This window comes from Nelumbo lutea, chromosome 1 (genome assembly GCF_056320005.1).
Source record: "Nelumbo lutea isolate HS-2025 chromosome 1, American lotus-T2T, whole genome shotgun sequence".
NCBI classification, from domain to species: domain Eukaryota; kingdom Viridiplantae; phylum Streptophyta; class Magnoliopsida; order Proteales; family Nelumbonaceae; genus Nelumbo; species Nelumbo lutea.
The window spans coordinates 12,184,840-12,206,762 of NC_142684.1; the positions used below are offsets into that span (position 1 = coordinate 12,184,840).

At 36.2% G+C, this 21,923-nt stretch overlaps 1 protein-coding gene across 4 annotated transcripts; it reads right to left on the reverse strand.

The window, feature by feature from the left end:
• Positions 1–673: 673 nt before the first annotated feature.
• Positions 674–21,556, reverse strand: LOC148873546 (proline--tRNA ligase, cytoplasmic-like). 4 transcript variants are annotated; one of them, XM_088964343.1, is made up of 14 exons: positions 21,117–21,440; positions 20,892–21,000; positions 20,271–20,349; positions 20,095–20,180; positions 19,760–19,852; positions 19,267–19,383; positions 15,809–15,996; positions 14,489–14,555; positions 9,757–9,879; positions 9,475–9,627; positions 2,697–2,981; positions 2,201–2,419; positions 1,136–1,229; positions 674–963 (listed from the first exon to the last, which is right to left on the reverse strand). In XM_088964343.1, exons 3-14 carry the CDS (start codon positions 20,311–20,313, stop codon positions 899–901), a joined length of 1,533 nt encoding a protein of 510 aa, XP_088820469.1. In that variant the 5' UTR covers positions 20,314–20,349; positions 20,892–21,000; positions 21,117–21,440; the 3' UTR covers positions 674–898. The 4 variants fall into 4 exon arrangements, with proteins under 4 accessions (XP_088820469.1, XP_088820470.1, XP_088820468.1 ...); XM_088964344.1 differs by having other exon boundaries at positions 21,316–21,435; XM_088964342.1 differs by lacking the exon at positions 20,892–21,000 and having other exon boundaries at positions 21,316–21,556.
• Between the last annotated feature and the right edge of the window lie 367 nt (positions 21,557–21,923).

The window sequence follows — 21,923 nt, forward strand, 5'->3', positions numbered from 1 at the left end:
ATTTTTTTGTCAATATATATTTAAATTTATATAAAACTGAACTAAATATTGTACCATTGTATTATATTTATACTGGTTTTACATTTTTTATTTTTATCATAAATAACCATTTTTTTCAAAATTCAAACAAAACACAAATAAAATATATCAACATTTAACATATAGAATAAGGGCTAATTAATAATTACTTAAACACAAAGGATAGGTTTGTTTCGGTTTGGCTTTAGTACATGAAAACCAAAACTGAACTAAATTGTCAGTTTATTCTCATTCAAAACAAAACGACCAGTGGTTTTGAAAAACTGACCAACTCGGGTTCGGTTGGTCCGGTTTGATCGGTTTGACATTTAATGTGAACACCACTAGGCATTGAGGCAGCTAGATATAGCAATTGCTTGATGGAAAGTTTAGATCATCATAAAAAATGTTTTGAAACTATGAAAGGGTTGCTCCATCAGATTTTTTTTTTGTAGGTTGTGATAAAAACAAAGCTTCTCAGTGCTCACATAACTGTTAAACATGGTTTAAGGAATGTTGGTTTCTGTCTGTTTAAACCTCCAGCATGGCTTGAAACATTCTTAGGGAGGATCTTTCCTTTCCTCTTGGCAGTTTGGTCTTTAGACTTTATGTAACATTTTTTTTTAATTTCCTGTTATTAGCAAGGAGTTGGGTCTTGACAAGATCAAATTTGCATTCGATGTGTAAAGGTTATGCACTAATCTTAGTAGTCATCAATCAAGTCCAAAACAAAATCAAATATACAATAGTCCACAATAGTGACATTGGCAAAACTGGGCAAACAAACTAGAATAAGAGATCCCATCCCATCCACAAAATTGACAGACAATTGATATGGATTCTATGATGTTCAATAAATAGTGTGAATTAAATCTCATGCTCAATAACTCCTTCCCCAGTAAGTCCACTTCTTTGCAGGCTTCCCCGAGGCAAAGCAAAAGGTCCCTGCAAAAATGTAGTCGATCCAACTTCAGAATTTTTTACCGGAACAATGACCATAAAGATCAAAAGGAAAAATTAGATCAATCTTTTAAAAAGGTTTTATACAAGTTTATGAATCTTAAGAGAGGGCAGCCCCCATTAATCAGATGCCGCCATAGGATGATGCAATCAGTACCTTCAGGGAGTTCTGGCTGATCAAATGGGGAGCAGAGGGTCTTGGCTGCTCCCATCTCACCTTTTGTCCGTGCTTTCACATCTTTTTCTACTTCCTATAAGAAACAAAAACATAACAAATATTACAGATATCAAACATGAATAGCTCAAATAAACAAATATTTTTTGGCATTCGTGGCTAAGCTTTTCACAGATAAACTAACCCCAGCTACCTCACTTTAACTGCTGTAAAAGTTTGTGAAAGGCATTCAGTTAGTTACTTGGTTCATATCTTAAATCCATTCTAGAAACTAATTAGAGGGAAAATCCTTCCCCTCTTTTGAAACCACCAAGACTTTGAAAGATGATTGGAAAACAACCATAACACACATATTCAATTAACATTAAAGAACATTACCAAAACAGCAGAAGACATGCCAAAGGGAAAAATCCTTCCCCCTTTTGAACCAATTAAGGCTTTAGAAAGATCAGAAAACAAGCATAATCACACATAGTCACATATTCAATTAACATTAAAGAGCATCATCAAAACAGCAAAAACATGCCAAAGGGTCTGAATCCAGCCTACCCCCCCCCAAGGCACTAGATAGCTGGGGCTAATATTGGGTAATGGCCTTTTCTAGATTGTGACAGAATTTCTCAGCATTATGCATATATTCTCTTTTATTAACTTGTAGTAATCAGTCCTGAGTGTAGAATGAATAGATCTAAAACTGGAAACTAGATTTTTCTGGGAGCTCTGAACCCAAAACAAACTGTATCATCTCAAAGGAGAAAGCCCCATGCTGTATCTGAAAGGGCATCTAGTTATACAAGCTCGAAACATGCCTCATTCAGCATATTTTTATATGCTAATAAAATTCTTGTCAGAATTTTAGATTTGAAAATTTAGCAAGTGACTAACAAGAAAAGAAATCCATTCCACAAGCAAGACAGCCTTTCTACTTCATAGTATCGTTAGTAACTCATGTCCAAGATTCAAAGACCATCGATAGTATAAAACATCTCATATTAAAGGAGAGATTTGTTTGGTGCACACTGATAAAGGGGATAAATGATACTGTACCTCCTCATCACACCAAGGAGCTAAGATCATTTTCTTTTGGTTAAGTGCTTCCATGAACTCATCCCACGTTTTTACAATCTTAACACAAGCGTCACGTTTTTTCTTTGCTGCATCAAGTAGGCTTTGATGAATATCATCCAACATGTCCTTCACTTTCTCAACCAGATTGGCCATTGGTATGTCCACTTTTGCTGAATTATCACGGCGAACAGCACGCACCTGAATATAAAGTCAAGATATTTGTAATTCTTTCTATGAATTGACAACAGTGTTGCAGTGAAGATCAATAAACACCAAAAGTCAAACACTGGCTATTCAGAAAAAGTCTAAGTATTCTAACATGGCACCATAAAAGCAAATTTTCAGTTTTTATATTGAAATCATTGTTTTTGCCATAGCTCCCTCAGCTCCGAGTTCATTAACAAAAGTTGTGTTTTTTCCTACCACGGAAGAGATAAACACAGTGAAATAAGAATGGCAAATCCTTTGGTTTTACCTGATTATTAGCCAAATCCTTTGGTCCAATTTCAATTCTCAGAGGAACACCTTTCATTTCCCAATGCGAGTACTTCCAACCAGGTGAGTAATTGTCCCTAAAATCTGCCTCAGCTCGGAAACCAGCTTCACTCAAGGTATTCACAGTTGCAGAGCAGGCATCAAATATAGCTTGTGTATTAGCATCTTTGTAAGGAACAGGAACCACAATAACTTGTAAGGATGCTACTTTAGGTGGCAGTACCAGTCCTTTGTCATCACCATGAACCATCACCATGACCCCAATCTATAATATAAAAAAAACAAGAAAATATATACATTAGTTAGATAATTGACCTAGTACTATATATCATACGGTTCTGATATCAAAGATGTATACAAAATAACGATCCTCACTATTTACTCAATCCAAGCACGACAGATAAAAAAAGGAAAAAAAGGAATTGGAATTCCAGCAGATACCTCAAAATTCTGTAGTGCAAATAAAAGCAAGAAACTTAAAGAACAAAACTTAAAACAAATTAAAGGTTCACAGAAATACATAAGGCAACAGGTAAACCAACCCTTACTCTACATGACATGCGTATCGGGTGTTTCGATACTATAAAACACTATTTTTTTTTTGGCTCTGAAATTTTCACAGGGGGTCGGTTTTAAGGGTAATTGACACTTTAAAAAAAGACTAAGTTTCTGAAAAATCCTTAAAGGTGTTTCGTTCAGCCACCAATACGGGGTGTAGCATATACAATACTTTGAAACTTGGATACTAGATGCCTATCTAGGGATATATGTGGTGCTTGGCACATTATCTTTGCATATATTCCCTTTTTTTTACAATAATTAGCAACGAAGTAGACAGTTGCCAACCAAAAAAATCATTGATGATGACATTTCATGGAACCAATAACAATGCCAGTATCATCAAGAGGTAAACTCATAATGATGATTGATCTAACACAGAAGAAACACATGAGGTGGAGCACAAGACCAGCCATATAATTATATGACTAAATGATGAAGAAAGAATTAATGCATCCAAAAATGACACTACAGCCAAGAGGTTATTGAGGCAAGGCAAAAGTAGACTGCATGATACAGTTAACCTAAGCGTAGATACATTAGATACTATACACCCACAAACAAATGCTATCATGGTATTGCAAGATAGAGGAAAAACACAAAAGCACAGACAAAGGAAAAGGAAAGTCGTATTTAAGCAATGTATTGCAGCTATAAGTTAATAAAATAAAATACTAATTCTCAGCATGCACAATCCCTCAGCATTAAACAGAACAGAATGGCGAAACAAGATTCATGCAGTCAACTCCAATATAGTTGGGATAAGGTTTAGATTATGATGCTTATGGTGATGCAAGCCCTAGACTTTGCATGGTAATCTACCACTCCAGTTGCTCCCCTAGAATGAAGGGATCAAATGTCAATAATGAAGTAGCAAAGCAGGACAATCCCCAAGCCCTTGAACTCAGAAAATTACCTGACCAAACAACCCTGGTGGCATCGCAATAAGCACAAGGGAAAGACTTTTTTTTATCAATAACAGTAAAACTTTATTAATGATGTGAAAATTTGTGAAGATTTATATACAACAGGGGAGGTAAAAAGACTTAAGTCCCCCACAACAGAATACAAAGACAGATGTTCAAAAATTAGCCCAGAATATAGCCAAGCACAAGGGAAAGATCCTCAACTCAGCAATGTCGCTTGTAGTGAGAGTGGTTAATTTAGCAAAGGATGCCATAGTTATCAAGACATTGCCTATGTGGGCAAGGCACCCATGGAGGGTTGCCTTGCCTAGGCACCTAGGTAACAAGGTACCCCCTGTAGCATAGCCTTTCCTTGGTGCCTTGAAAACTATTAACATGACTGCTTTGCTAAGATATGGCCTTGGCACTAAAAACACTCAATTACTTGTGGAGCAAATTTCACAAAAATTTTCCTGTCATTCCAATTGAGAACAAAAATTAACTGAATTGTAAATATTATTGTTTTGGCTGTAAAGTATTGGGAACAAGGCTTTTAGAAACAGCCCAACATCATTTCCTGTCCTATTTCTAAGTAATGTCATTTCCTGTTTTTTTTTTTCTGATAATTAATGTCATTTCCTGTTATTGAACAATAACCCATATTAACAAACATGGAAATTCCGTTTCTATTTTCAAAACTACTGAAAATGGAAACAATCTGCATCCCAAGCATATATTGTGGGTTGTACCTATGATATTTAAACAGTTTAGTCTACGCCGGACATGAATATACAAGTTACAACCTTCTGTATTAGTATAACAATGCTCTAACCGATTGAACAAATTGAGCTAACAGATTTTCTGAAATATTTTATTTCCTTCAGAATTTAGACTTGCATATTCTTGTATATTAATTTTTTTTATTTTTTTAATTGTGGGCATCTCACTTCATCTTGGTGTATGCCTCACCTTGCACCTCAGGTTCCCATTGCACTTGTTACATGTCTCAACTTTTTTTTTTTGAAAAAAGGTAGCGTATGTACATTGTATTAAATGAAAAATCAAAAGTATACATGTATGCTCCCATGTACAAATAATTTCTCTACATTTTACACAATTAAGAAGCCCCTGCCATATTCAAAAAGGGGATAAGAACTGCAAGATGCCAACCAGCTGGTTGGTAAGGTCTCCTGCACCGCGGAGACTTGGGATCGAATCCCGCCTGCACCTGGGTTGGAGAGTTTGTGGCTTACGGGTTGGGGGATGGGCTACACCCCCCCTCTTGTGTAGCCCTTCAAAATATATAAAAAAAATGGGATGAGAAGTCATGTCCACTAAAACATGTTAAGAGTAGATAGCATGCTTTGCCTCAAACAGACATCCCTTGAATTTGCCAACCAGCTAACAAAGCCTTCACCGATGCAGGAAAACATTCATAGACAGCGATAGCTTTACAGAAGTGCTGCCAAACTTTACAAGAGAATTTGGCAAACAGGAACAGATGATTTGATGATTCAAATCTCCCCATTACAAAGTAAGCACTCACGATCTGGAAAATTTGCTCCCTTTCTATCGAGAATCTCCTTGGTTAAATACCCTTCTGACACTATCACCCATGTAAAAAATTTAACCTTTGATCAAAGTTAAATATCCAGACCCAATGCAACTCCATCATGCATTTATGGTAGGCTGGCACTCCACTTGAAGGTTTTATAAGTTATAATCAAAGAACATCCTTTGATTAAACTCTATCTTTATCTCTTTTTTTATCAATAACCGAAATTTCCATTAAAACAGGTACATTAAGGCATGTACAATAGCTAAGCTGTGAGAGATAACCCCTCTTATCTCTCCCCTCTTACAATTACTTCAGAAAACTTTAATTACAGTTGAGTCCAAAAGTGTTGAGATATACCTGGCCCTTGTCAAGCAAGAGTGTCAGCAAATGAATTTGCACTTCTCTTTACCCACTGTACTCTCACTTTCATATCTTGTATTAACCCTTCAATCTTTTTCTTTCCATTATTATACACCCAGTGACTCTGTTCTTTATCTTGCAGCCAGTTCACTACCAGTTTTGAATATCCCTCTATTATCAACTTCTTATAATTGATAGAAACTGCTCTTTGTATTCCTTCCACCACTGACAATATTTCAGCCCGTAGAGAATCTCCTTCGCCAATTGGTCCTGAGTATAGAGCTACCACTTTCCCAATTTCATCCCAGAAAACACATATTCCAGAAACACCTGGGTTACCCAAATAGCTCCCATCAAAATTAAATTTGATAAAACCTCTCTGTAGGGGTCCAGCTAGCTGTAGTGAGTGCTTTAGCAGGAGTTGAATCAGCCACCACTTTCCAAATGAGCATGATGTCATCTACTGAGAATGAGGAGAAGAGATCCATGGTCTTCAACCAATGAGCCACTTTGATCATGATGTTATCAATAAATATCAGTTTTGCTTCTTTCTCTCTGAAAATACTCTAAGATTCCTTTCCTTTCGATAGTACCCTGCACATGGAAGCTCTTATGCATCTCCAAAACATCCTACCACTCTTCTTTGGCAAACTGAAAACGGTAGGAACAAAAAGCCCTTGCACATTAGCTGGGGGGGCATGGCAGCTCTTATGCATCTCCACAACATCCTACCACGCTTCTTTGGCAAGCTGAAAACGGTAGGAACAAAAAGTTCTTGCACATTAGCCAGGGGAGTCCACCTGCACCCAAACAAGTGCAAATTCGTGCTAACTTCAACCTTTTTCTTCCACCAAACTCGTGCCCAGTTATTTATTTGCAAAAGTAACTTGATAAAAAGGGCTGCCCATGCCCTCTTCAACCTCTTCTCCATTTATTGTTGCCTCACTCTCCTCTCTTGCACAACATACCAACTTATATCATCTTTAGAATACTCAAAGGATGGTTGAGTTCAAAGCTTTCAAGGTGCCAAGGAGGGGGGGGGGGGGTGCCTTGTTGCCTAGGTGACGGATTTATTAAAGTAAAAAACATATACCCTATGGTGGTTCCCAGGGTATCATAACCATATTTCCTTAATAATTATTCATAATTTCCATAAGAAAAGTATAAACTTCAAGTTTAAGTATAGAAAATCAGCATTTTTAAGTTTTTCCTTACTTATTGGTTCAGGTTTTGAAGTCTTTGAGGTTTCAATACAGCACTTATAAATGTTTGTGTTGATTAAACCCTAACAAATAAGAAAAAAAATTAGCATATAAACACACAAAACGCATATTCTAGTTTAATAATGTCTATTTTATAAATATAATCTCAAAAAGTCAAGAATATAAAAATATTTCATAATACAATACAAAACTGCATGGCAATTAGGCGAGGTGAGCTTCCAAGGGCGCTTTGTCACCTAGGTGTTGCCTTGGCAACTATGGTTGAGTTCTATATTTTATAATTTGTTTGTAACCTTCTATCTAAGCTCTCTTACCAATGTCCTCAGAGCAATGTTGTCAAAATCTTACGATTTACGATACATTCATGATTTGAATAATGAATCCCAAGGGTTTCGATTCAAATCTTATGTCTGAATCCTTTTCTGCAAAAATCTTACTATTTTTGTTTGAATCCTACGATTTGATTCATAAATCTTACGATTTTTACAATTCACTACAATTCAAATAAATTAAATTAAGAATTTGTTCTCTACTTTGTTTTTTGTGTATGTTTAGTTTTGTCAGGGGAGACTTTTTAAAGCCCTTACTAGAAAATGATTTATTTACATTATTCAATACTAGAAATTGAGTTTATTGTGTATCAAACGTAAGTTAAAGGGCCACTCTATACAGATTTATTTGATTTTCAAGTCAAACTTGATTATATCATCATAGGCTTCTATTGTATAAGTAGCAAATTCTATTGTTTTAAGTACATATATGGTAGATATAGATTAAAAATAGGGTAAAGTCACTTTTCTATATATATTTAGCCTTTTAATATATATCTATTTTTTTTTTGAGTTTATAAAAAAATAGAAATAATCTTACGATTGACAATATGATTCACAATTCAACTTTCTCTACGATTACGATTTTGAAAACATTGCCTCATAGACCATGACAATTTCTGTTAAGATAAATCAAGATGATCATATACCAATTGCAGCTACCAGCTCCAAATCCAAATATCAGAACTTGCTTCTTTCATATTCTCCACAACCACATAAATATGTGCAGCTCTATCATCCATTTAATAATCCCAGTAACAACTTATCTTGCAATTCAAGCAGCCACTCCTAAGAATAATCATAAATACTAAAATGATGAATGTCCTTGAGCATTCTTCTCTTATAAAAACATTAAAAAAACTCCATGACAAACTGAAATCTTCCATTCTCAGATCCACCATAGATGTAAACATTTATCTTCTGCTACTGAATTATTTCTTTAAACCAGTACTTGATGTACGTAACGAACTATTGATTACAAAAAACCCATGACTTACATTAGACTTGGACCAAACAAATCTTCCAAGTACACCCCCCCATTCTCCTTGATCCAAGGATGAGATCCCTTTTCTATCATCTTTATCTAGGCATTAGCTTCAATAGCTATCATCTTCCTCTCAATCTACAATTTTAAACATAAATTTTACAATCAAGGCATACATATTTTCATACTCCACTTTTGTGACTTGTCTGTGTTGCAGTTGCTGCAGAGGGCTGAGGTATTAGCAGCTCTGGAAGGGGTACAAAGGTCTAAAGATCTAAATGCCAATAGACTGAATATAAAAGGAGACTCTGAGACTGTAGTGAGGTGGTTAAAAGAAGACAACTCTAGGCTGGAACTACAGCAATGAATAGAGGAAATTTAAATGGCTGACTAAAGATATTGAAGTTCTATGCACATGGGTACAGAGAAATTGAAATTCATTTGCAGATGGATTAGCTAGGCAAAGGGTGAATAGAAATTCTGTTTTTTGGGCTCAGATGTAATTGTTCTTTTTCATTTTGGGTGTATGTCAGCATATTTGGGGAGTTAAGATATTTTAGCTCCCCTCCTCTGTAAGCTTATTCTACTTTAATAAAATCAACTGTAATTGATAAAAAAAAAAAACAAGGGAGAGAGTAACTTGGTTGTGTGTGTCATGCATTAAACTTAATAAAGTTCCAATACTTACAATAAATATAAATTTAGTATCAGAACACCCTGCTACACACATGCAGCCACACCAACCAATAAAAAAAATGCATATAATAGCCACAAAACAGAAGATAGATATTAATTATCTAAAAAAACATAGGATAAATAAATAAATGAAACACAGATTACCGTTCTTGTACTGTATGCCCAGGAGTTCTGCCAGACCATTTGCCTTTCTCCCTTCTCATTTTCAAAGTTTATTTCAAACATTTTTGCAAAATTTTGACCCAAACAATGAGAGGTAGCACCTTGGATACCACGACCAGTATTTGGAATAAATGCCTGAAAAAAATAAAAAATAGAGTACAAAAATAAAGAAATGATTACAGTACTTTATAATTAGATCATTAGTTCTTCTGGACATCATGTACAGACTAAAGACAATAAACTATACATAAACATATTAAATACCTCAACACTTGTTGTGTAGAGCCCACCAGCAAACTTCTCAAGCTCACTCTTTTTGCCCTTTATAACAGGAATTGCCAGAAATTCTTCATATATCCTTCTGTACAACTCCAAAATCTCAAGAACCTGAAAAACACACAACACATAAGAAGAAAGCACACAAGGGAGAAAATAAAATAGAACATATTCTAATACATGAACATGTACTAAAAAATCCTTGAAAAAGGAAAAAGGAACAAACAGGATAATATTATTTGGACAGAAAACTATAAATTACAGCTTAGATGAAGTAGCTGTTAATTCATGCATAAAACCAAAATTTCAAAGATGTATTTCACACTTTATCATTTCTGTCCAGAAAAAAGACGGGCTTGCCAAAACAGAAAGAAATGGGAAAGGTCCAAACCAAGGTTTAATGTATCGATGCACCTGATATGCACAAATAAGCGTATTGGGTGTTTGATACTACAGAACATCATTTTTTTGTTTATTTTCTCAAAATTGGTCAGGGGGGCAGTCTTATGCCTGCCAACCCCATGAAAATAGCCAAAATCCCAAGCGCTTTCTATTCAAGTTTTGATGGCTTGCCAATAGGATATGATATGCCTGATATGCGGTGTATCATGCCAATAGGATATGATACCTTGGTTCAAACTGATCCCATCACTCAGTTTAAACTTTAAACCATCAAAAAGAATCCAACTGCAAGAGTTTTAGTACCAGTAGAAAACTTACTCAATTAGCTAGCCAATAAAGCTAACCATGTGCAACTTAGACCTGATCTCATATATCCAAGGTAATTAATAAAAGAATACACATCAATGGCTGAACTACTGATCAAGTGGGGCAAGGGGGGAGCAACTTAACTCCACCTGCACCCTTTCGGACCTTCCTTTACACTTTAAACTTGCACTGATAACTCCTCCCTGCTGCATTTATTTTTTCTTAGGTAAACAAGACAAATTGTACAATTGGGTCCTTTCCTCAGTTTTAATAAAGCTAAGATCGTTTTTTGGATAGTTAATGCATGTAATTATATTCATAATCAAATGTCTATGTTATCCAAAAAGAGATAGCAAGAACAAGTACAAAGCAGCTTACAGTTATCTACTAGCATAATTACTATTACAAAAGGATTACAATTCATTCCAGTATTGGCATTCCCAGAATCATGTTTTGCCTCATACCTCCAGTTTTTACAAATGGTCAGCAAGTTCATTAGCAGTCCTTAGAATCCACCTGAACAAGCAGTTCAGTTTATTCCCAAAAGCTTGGGCTCCTCCGAACATGAACCTGAAAGTCCAGGGAACTCTTCATCCAAAACATAACCAAGAGATAACTATTTGACAGTCCCCTTCCAAAATTAAGTTCCTCCAATCCTTCAATTTCACCAGGTTGAGACCTTGAATACATCATTGTTAGACAGTACATGCCCTTAGCTCCAATCAGATTGATGTACATAAACCATTATCAATAAATGAATAAAGTATATTATTATTTCATGTTCTTATGGTATGTTTTCTGTGAATTACTCCTTAAACTGGACACTTATAAGTCTCGTGTTAGTTTAGAATGTTCTCAGTCATTGGACAGACTTGGGGAATTTATCTTGACAAGGTTGACACTAGTATGCTACCAAACTGGTGGAGCAACTTGTCTCAAATGCTAGGGTTAGTCCCCAAACACAACCAGTGGGTGTTTACAAGAAACACTAAACTTAGACCAATTTCCAGTTATGCCCTAGAGCCTAGAACTTAGAGATATATGAGCAAAACTGAAAAGTTGCACTTTAACTCCAAACTTCATTATGACATTGCACTGGGTAATGGACTGAACAGTCTTTGATGTGCAAATCAATGAGATCCATCAAAGGTCAAATACCTGAGCATGTTGGGGGAGTTTGGGAAATTACCCAAGTGGGTGATCATAGTGATAAGATCAACCCTTTAATCAAACAAAATGAATATTAGGCTTTACACTCTCTATGATGGAAACCTAAACTATTGGTAGTGGATTTCAACTGTATTTGAAATTTGATTTGCAAAATATATTTATATGTTATATTACTATTTTATGAAAAAAGTTTGCAAAAAGTTTTTATTCCGGGATCCATCCGAGATTACACGGTTGATTACCTGATGGGATTTATATTACATAAGTCCATTATCCTTGTGTCTTCATAGAGTGGTTGAATCCAATGATCATTTAAGTGTAAATGTTGGGCACAAATTGAGCCCAAGCTGATTGGGTTAGAGGGTCACTACCCTGAGTAATGAATTCGACCTAACCTCTTCTAGAGGTAGAGCCAAACCCTTATCGACTTGTGTGAGACCTATGGGTCCCACACCAGACAATATTCAGGCCCAAAGTGGCCATGCAACACCTTGAGATGTGAACCATTAGAGAAAATGGGCTTAAGGGCCCATTACCAATATGATTAGTTAAGTGATCACATGGCAACTTTGTCATGTGACTTGGGTTGAAAATGGGCATGAATCTGGGTATGGAGCACCTATCCTCTTAAGAAGATGATGCTTATCAATTAAAGATAAACTCCTTATACAATATAATTTGGATCAACTTCTAATTAGATTAGGAGAATGCCCCATATAAAGGAGAAAGAGGAGAGAGTCCAATTGAACCCAGTGATTTAAAAGGCGCGTCTAGGCACATTTTAGGGTAGGCACCTCGCCCAGGTCCAAGGCACAGCCCACTCTTGAAAATTTGCCGCCTTTTCCTTTTTTTTGAGTCTGGCGGCTGAGCCGGGGGCGGCCAGCCCAAACAAGTCCATGTTCAAGAATCCCCTATTTAGTAATGTTGTCCATTCATTCATCCTAATAAAATATCTTCTTAAAAGCAATTAAAACTATAAAATTATTATCTTTTGTGTGAAAACTTAGAATTTAAGAGCTTAACATGGACTTGTTTGGGTTTGCCTCGAGGGGTGTGGCACAAAGGTGGCTCGTAGAATTAGGAATGTAACGTCACATTAGCTACTTGATGCAATTGAGAAAAAAAGGAGAGAGATTGTGGGTTTTATATGCTTGAAAATGTTTTATATGTTTGATTTCATTTTTAAATTCTAATTTGAATATGCCTTACATATTTTATTTATGTATTTTAATTTTAGATAATTGGTTTTTTAAAACATTTATTTTAAAACTGAAGTTTATATTTTTACTAATATTATGTTTTGAATTTTTTTATTTATTTTTGAATTTTTATCTTCTTTTTTTTTTAATTGTGTGCCTCGCCTTGCGCTTTTAAAACACTGATTGAACCAATTCTCTCCACTCTCTTGCTCTCTTCTCTTCTCCCTTGTCTCCAAGAAACCCTAATTCAACCTAGCCTTGATAAGGGCTGATTTTTATCAGTCCTCCATTGGATCTTGCAAGAAATACATCAGGGTACATCAGGTTCACATACCCTTTTTGATCCAAGCAAGTTGGAGACCGGTTTTTGTCAAAACAGTGTTCTTGAATCGGTTTCACATAGACACTACATCATCATCAGTGGGAGGCTGATTTTGGGATTGATAATGGATGTGAACTACCACTCTGGGAGCTACACATTGTGGTCTCCGTATCAGATACGATTAGTTTTAATTTGGGTTTTAAATATGGTCTAATTCTGTGCAAGATAAATCCCGAAATTTTAGATTTCAAAATCACTGGGAAATCGGTCCTCAGGTTGGGTTAGAAAATTTCTGAAAATTCGGCCAGCAACTAAACCTGGTTCGGCCATGTCAAATCTGATTTCTACCCTTCCAACAATCCTTCAATTTGCTCATAGTGAATTACCATATCCTGCTACTCCCCCATTAATAAAGTTATGAATTAACATTGCTCTTAAAAAAGACAACCATTCCAACCAAATTTGTTTCATATCATCACAAAACACAAATACCACAAGGTCCCCATCATTCCATGAATGCTTTAATTTCGAATCTTTTTTTATTTAATTTTTTTATGAAATGATTGTTTTGGTGTGTTGATGATTTTTTTTGGTATTTAAAACAACATATTAATAACTCACAAAGGCATGTGGTAATAGCGAGACTCGAATCTGCATATCAGTCGGGACTACCCAGCTAATGTACCAACTGGCTACCACTCAGATACTCATCCATTTCAATATCCTCGTCTGAGCTATATTCATTCTACAACCATGTCTTTCCTTGTGGCTGGACACAGCATGTCCTATAGACAATTTCACTTTCAATTTGATTGCTTGCATCAGACACAATGCACTTGAAGCACATCTTTGTTTCATCAACCCACTCTAGATCAATCAGCCACATGCACTGCCATCTCTTGATTACTAAGTAAATAATCTTAAAGAGCAGTCGTGCATCTTACAGCTGAAAATGTGTTCCCATGGAAGAGAATAAAACTAGAGTTTTATTTACGATTTAGATCTAGAAGTTGGGGGATTACAAAAATTTGATAGTTGGATGAAATTGAGGATACCAGGGACAGGCTGATACGCAGAGTTTTAGGAAGGACCGTTGATTGGTTGTTAAGTAAAAATCAAGGATAACAGGTTAACCCATCAAGTGAGAGAGAGGAGGGGATGAAAAGAAAGGAAATGGCAAAATTCAGGATCCTCATAACAAATACAATACAAGTTCTGAACTTGGAGCAAACACAAGTTAACATAAAAGAGTTGACCTCAATTCTAAACAAACACATGTATTAAAGAGATGCAAGAAATAAACTATCGAACAAATTCATACCTCTGCATCAGCCTCATCCTTGGTCGCAAAAGCTGTATGTCCTTCTTGCCAAAGAAATTCGCGACTCCTACAATGGTGAAGCATGGCATGTATATCTTAGATAATGCAAGGGCAAAATGGTCCAACCAAGTCTTTGTCATTTCTAGTAAAAAAATGAGTGTTCTTTCATTTAAAAGTCGGAAGTCCATCACGTAATGCAAAATATAAATATAATGCCAAAGGTAGACACCATGCAGATCTAACTAGATTGAGAAAGCTAATCTTCCTTTCTAGTTACTGAAGATGGTTTGATAATGAAAATTCCTCAGAAGGTAAGCAACCAAACTAACCTTTAAACAGACAAGAGATGCATCCAAAACATATATTTAAGGTTCAAGTTCAGAATCTAACATGCATACAGTTCCACTCTCAATTCTTAGTGGTTGCTGATCCAAAAAAAATACAGTTCCACCCTCAACGAATCCACCCAAAAATGATATACAAAGCATCTGGAGATTAGATTAGTATGCTTACTTTTCAATATTTACTTACACAATATACTTTTGTTGCACCTTGCATGTAGATGGTGTAACAATAAATAAAAGAACAAGTTAATGCTTAATCATAAATTAATGCTAACAACACAAAATGGGCAGCCCAATGCATAAGACTCCAGCCAATGCAGTCTGGGGAGGGACAGATGTATGCAGCTTTACTCCTGCTGATTCACAGAGAGGCTTTTACCAAGATTTGAACCCTGGCCACCCAGGTTGCAATGGAGCAACTCAACCATTGCACCAAGGCCCACCCTCTAACAAACTAATCAAGTACTATAAATTTACAATTCATTCCCCAAGACTTAGCCACTCGAATCAATATTCCATTCTCAAGTTTTAGCCAAAAATGTAACATTCTATAATCATCTATCACAAACTGGGCATGGAGACAAGTCCCAAGGCATGCTGTGTCATAATTCATGTCCACGTATATGGATTCCCAAACAATTTGGGCCTTGAGATTGTCCAAGTAATAGCATAAGAAAGGGAAAACCAGACACAAAACACCAGTCCTGGACCTCATGGTGAAGTTAAAGAACAAAATAGCCAGACTATATAGTCCAATCAAAGGCAAGTATTGATCCGAACATCTTAAAACTTATAAAGGGACCATCACAACACCACCACGCACCTAGCTATAGTTGAAGATATTTTAAACCAGCTCATCAAGGGTTCAAGTAGTGGTATTAGCTTACAAAGAACTTATTAAGGGGCATCTGCATCTCATCAACAGCATTAGTGGAAAAGAAGAGCAACAAAAATTAAGAGATCCAGAAAGAAATACCTTATGAATGGGGTAGGATGGCTGAACTCCCATCTAACAACATTGCACCACTGATTAAGCTTTAGAGGCAAGTCACGGTGTCCTCTAATCCACTTGGAATAATATGGATACATAACAGTCTCACTTGTTGGACGAATTGCTATATGGACATCCAGATCAGTACTTCCAGACTTGGTAACCCAAGCAACCTGAAAGAAAGAATGGTTAGAAAGGTTGGGGCAGCCATACATGAAGGCAGTGTTTTAAAAACGCAAGGCGCAGGGTTCAATTTGCACCCAAGGAGCAAGGCACAAGGCGAGGTGTGCACCTTTTTGAAGCAAGGCACAAAAATAAAAAACAATGCCAAAAAATTCAAAAAAAAAGCAAAAAATATAAAACATAATATTAATAAAAAATAAAAACTTACCTTTTAAAATAAAAGTTTTAAAAAACCTATTATCTAACTTTTTTTGATAAATAACCTATTATCTAAAATTAAAATACATAAACATAACATGTAAAACATAATTAAATGATAATTTAAAAATAAAATCAAACATATAAAACATTTTCAACCATGTAAAACCCTCAACCTCTTTTTTTCTTCAATTGCATTACTTCAAATAGCTATTGTGATGTAAAACATATTATATTCTTGATTCTACGAGCAGTCTTTGTGCCACACCCCTTGAGGCAAGCCCAAACAAGTCCATGTTAGGGCTGGCTTCGAGGGGCGTGGCATGGGGGTCCAAAGGCTCCACCCCCAGCCTAACCGAAAGCAAAAAAATCGTCAAATTTTCAAAAGGCACACACTTGGTTTGAGGCTCAAGGCGCGCCAGGCACATGCCTAGCAGCACTAGGCGTGCACCTTTTAACTTTTAAATCGTTGGATGAAGGCTTAGATGTTGTTAGTGATTTAAAAGGCACACTTTGCACCTCAGCCCAAGTGTGCGCCTTTTGAAAATATGACTTTTTTTTTGAAAATATGCCTAGCCTATGCTTCAACACCCCCCTTTCAACTAATGTTGTGCATCTTTATTCTTCTTAATAAAAAAGACTTTTATTAAAAATAAAGAAAAAATGAGACCCCCCCTTCCTCTTCATCCTCCTCCCCTTCCTCCTCCTAACCCACCTCCTCTTAAGGAGGCTTTCTATCACAAGGTGACAATGGGTTGCTGGGCTAGAGGTTTTCTAGACGTTTTTTTAGGCTTCTAGCCAATTCTGCATGTTTCTAGGGTGTTCTGGAGCATTTTGGGTGTTCTGGAGTGTTCTCCATGTGTCTAGAAGGGTTCAGATGTTGGTGGAACTTTCTAGAACCTTATAGAACAATCCGGGTTTGTGTGGAACAACCTAGAGGGGTTGGGAGCAATCTAGACTTCCTCTAGAGTGTTCTTGTATCTTATGGATAAGGCATCCCCTAGAAGAGTGAAGAAGGTAGAATGTTCTAGAGGTGCTTCTAGATGATGCCAAGTGTTCATAGTTCTAGAGAAATCCTTTAAGGAGGTGGAAGTGCCTATAAAAGGGACCCCCTCCCTCATTTGCATTCAACCAAGCAATCAAGTGTTGTATCCCTCTCTTGAAAAATACAAAGAGTTATTCTGAGTTCTCCATCTCTCATTCCTTGTGTGCTTTGTACCTTTCTTGCCTAAGTGTGTGCCTTAGTGTGAAGGACGAGTTGGTAAGCTATTTGGTCTCAAGAGCCAGGAGAGTGCTCTAAGTAGGGAAGGCTGACTTGTGGAGCGACAGACTACTACCCAAGTGCCGCACGAGACACTAGAGGAGTCTAGGTCCGTGAAATTACGCCTCCTTGTGTTTGGGAGACTTATGCCTCTTGCGTTCCAAACTATGCCTCACACCTCTAGGTAGTGGAACGCCTCGCGTCACACCTCCGCATTTTAAAACATTGTTCACACCACAAACCTACCTCAACATAGCAACTCACCAACTACTCGATTCACACTAAAACACCCATACAATCCACCTATTAGATCACCAAAGAAACCACCTGCACTCGATTGTCCACTACACCACCCAAAACAACCCTCTTTGTACCATTGATTAGAGGGTGCCCTACAAACCACCACAAACACCCACTAAACCTCCAACGAGAAAGGGCGATCACTCCTTTTCAGCCCTTTTCCTTATCTTCAATTGATGATGCAAAAATCTGGAAAACCCTAGGCTGAATGGCGGTAAAGAGAATTCCGGGCAGATCTGAATTTGTCACAGTTGCTCTGATACCATGGATAAAGTTCAGACCTGCACTAGAATTCAATAAGAAATAACAGTAGCAGAAAACTAGAAAGGATAGAGAGAAGAAGAGAAGAGAGGAGAAGGAAAAACTGGTTCGATTTAGAGAGAGAGTTGTACTCTCCCTAGTCAGCAAACTGTATTTATACTTTTCTAATGAAAAACAAAAGGTCTGTTGTGCCCCTACTTAAGTATGGGACACATCACTTAACTTAAACATGACACCTCACACCAAACATAAACAAATTGACAAAATTACCCCTATATAGTTGACACTAACAATATGTTTGATTTTATTTTTAAATACTCATTTGAATATGCTTTACATATTATTTTTATGTATTTTAATTTTAGATAATGGGTTTTTAAAACATTTATCTTAAATTTTAAGTTTATATTTTTTATTAATATTATGTTTAATTTTTTTGCATATTTTCTGAATTTTTTGGATATTTTCATTTTTCTGACTTTTTTTTTTATTTCTGTGCCTTGCTTCAAAAAGGTGTGTGCCTTGCGCCTCATGCACAAATTGACCCCTGCACCTTTTTTGCGCCTTGCGCTTTTAAAACACTGGATGTTGCCAACCAAAAAAAAAAAAGGATGTAAGCTTAGATGAGTCAATGCAGAATCAATGTCTTAAAAAAAGGGCAGGATCAAATTGTAGTATCAAGTTGAACCAAAACCAGAGATGGTAACATAATAATTGTCATAGATGTTTGGTTCATGAATTTAACCAAGATGATGTAAAAGCATGCAAAACAATTAAACCAGAGAGTTCCAGCCAAAACAAAAGGAAAGACCAAATCGTCTGTTTCAAAGATGTTTCAACAATAAAATGGTTTCTTTATTTTTAATTCATTGGAGCCACGAATGATTGAGTTTTTTCCTAGGGTCAGAGAGCAGTTGAATCAGATTGGAATGAGCCAAGCTAACTTTATGTATGATTCTATTCTTCTTAAGGAAAAGGGTTTGAGAACCAACCAATCTATTGCTTATCAAGGAAAATATCTTTAAAAGAAGATGTGAAGTTTTTTATTGGTATGTATTGCATAAGCTTTTCTATTTTTAACCAAGAAACACAAGTATTTTGTGTAACTATAGGTGTCAGTAAAGCAGAGAATTTTTCCTGCAGCTAAGGAACATTTTCATCATTGCCAGTTACAGAGTGGCTTCAGAAAATACTCATCTTTAGGTTTCTTAACTCATGCCAACGAACTCAAAGTTCTCACCTCTGGAGCGAAACCTTCTATGTGATCCTTTTCACGTTGCAGAACACCAGGAGATACAAAAAGAGGGAAATAGCAATTTTTTATTTTCATCTTCTTTATTTCTGCATCAAAGAAGGTCTGCACAATGGCAGCATTAGAAGATCAACAATACATCTAAAACAAAATAAAAGGAGATAAAATAAAAACAAAATAAAACAAATGAGATTTAGCTCCATGCGGACAATACATCTAAAACATTATAAGCCTAGAGTAACCACCCAAAAAGGACATAAGGTACTACTTTGACCTGAAGCACTAACTATTCCAATAACCATCCACTCGAACAAAATTGGACATACAAATGACAATATAAAGGACTTTATCTATAATCTATTCACACCTAAAGTTAACAAATGCTTAAGATAACAGGTCAAAGACAGTAAAAAAAGCACGAAATCTAGTGTCACATGTCAACCACAAAGCACACAAGGGTCTAAAAGCTGTCTCAACTCACTTGCATAGTTTCCCAAATTGACATAGCCCATGGCCTTAGAATGTAACAGCCAGAAATGTCATAGTATTCAATCATTTCACTGCTAACAACAACCTGAAAAAGAAGCCAAATGAGAATGAAGAACATTAAATCAAAGTATGCAACTTTTTTCACCATTGGAACACCTTGTACAAGTGACAAACCAAAATATGATTAAATGCATATAGATAATGTATGCATTTATTAAGAAAAGCATAACTTCATTGTATAAATAAAGAATTTGTTATTTGGTGCGCCTTTCTATATTTGGAAAAAAACAGGGGAAAAAGAAAAATGTGTCAAACATGTATGGATACCTCAGAATACCACTCTCCAAAATTGTCATCCTTCTTATTAGAGAGACCAAGACCTGTTTCTTTTTTAACTTCTTTCTTTTTCCCCCCTGGGTAGAGAGAGACAGAGATCAGCACTGCAATAACCACAAAAACAAAGGACAAAGAACATACAAAGACATCGTAGAGCAATAACTTACCACCCTTTGCATTGCTGTTAGATTTCTTTGCCTCATCAGCCATATTCTTCAGTGACTTTAATCCGAGGTAATATATATCCTAAAAGTAGAAATACCATATAGTTTGTAGTTTGTAATTATAACTCTAAAAGGTGAAAGAAGCAGATGTATACTATGGTCAAACCAATTCATGAGAGACCACTGACAACATGCAAACACCAGATTTGTTTAAAAACATACCAAATACCAAATCAATGTATCTAATCATTCAATCAATTATTTCAAAAACGCGATAAAACAGAAAACAGAAAAACGTTCACCACACGAACAATCTAATCAAGAAAACATACTAATATACTAGAATTTAAGTTACGGGCCTTACCGCTATCAGATTGTGACAGGTAACAAGCAATTAAAATACAACAAAATACTCGCCAATCCAGTATTAACTATTTAATTAAGCAAACCCAAATCCATATCGAAGATAACTCCCCAATTCGCATATAACGAAGCAAAACCAAATTATAATATCAGAAAGAAAGTCAAAATGACTTTCCAAAATAAAATAAAAACTTGGATGTACGAAAATACAAAAATCAAGGAATTCAATATTCGAAAGTATAATCCTTCTCTTCTACTGACCAAATCTGCGTTTATTATCACATAAAGGGGAGTAAAACTTTTCACACGGAAACAACTCAGCTCTGTTTTTGCTCCTTTAGCTGAAGATCTTTCAAGGTGAAAACTCCGGCTTTACATCAAAACAAGCATAGCATAAGGAAAAAATGGAAGAAGTTAAGAACAAAGCTCAAGAAGAATTTAGAGAACAATAAGAACTAAAAATGTGAATAATCTAGAGATTCGTACTACTGGGGTGCTCGAGCTTGACCCAACAAAACGTGAGTCGTCACTCATTTTGGGAAGCCCAACCTGTACAGCAAGGAACGACGGGAACTACCAAAGCCCGGGAGGAATACAGAAAATCACCAGAGTCTACGGAAAAGCCACAGAGAGACAGCGGATCCCTAACCACAACCGACCAGAAACAGAGAGACAGAGAGCTCACCTACTCAGTTTTGACTATACTACTGCTCCTCTCCGCTGCCAATCCTGCCGCAGAAGAAATGGAGAGATCGTGAGCGTCTTCCGTCAAAGTGATAATAGGCTCCCGTCTGAACTAAAAACCTAAACAAAAACCCTTATTTTTTACCCGAATGTTGAAAAACAACGTTAGGCAAAGAAGTGATTCGGGCACCTTTTCTTATTCGGGCACCCCCAGCCCCATGTGAAATGCTTGCTGAACGGTTGACTTATGTAAGAGCAATTAAAGCCACTCCATCGCACGTTCATGCGTTGAAAATTTAAGGATTATCTAAAACTTCCCTTGAGTTTGTCTATTTCTCTTAAATATACCCCAACTTCTCAATTTTTCTAAAGCCGTCTGCTTTATGAAATAAACTAATTTTGCAAAATGACAATTTTAACCTGGGTGCTCTCTCTCTATATGTCACAAGTGGTATCTATTTTCTCAGAAAAATAGACAAACTCAATTTTTCTAAAGTCACAAGTGGTATCTATTTTCTCAGAAAAAAAAAGCATTTCAAAAATAGTTACTCCCATTCAAGGTTCAAAAAATTGACACGTATCGGCCTATATATGTCATATCGGGCCAGT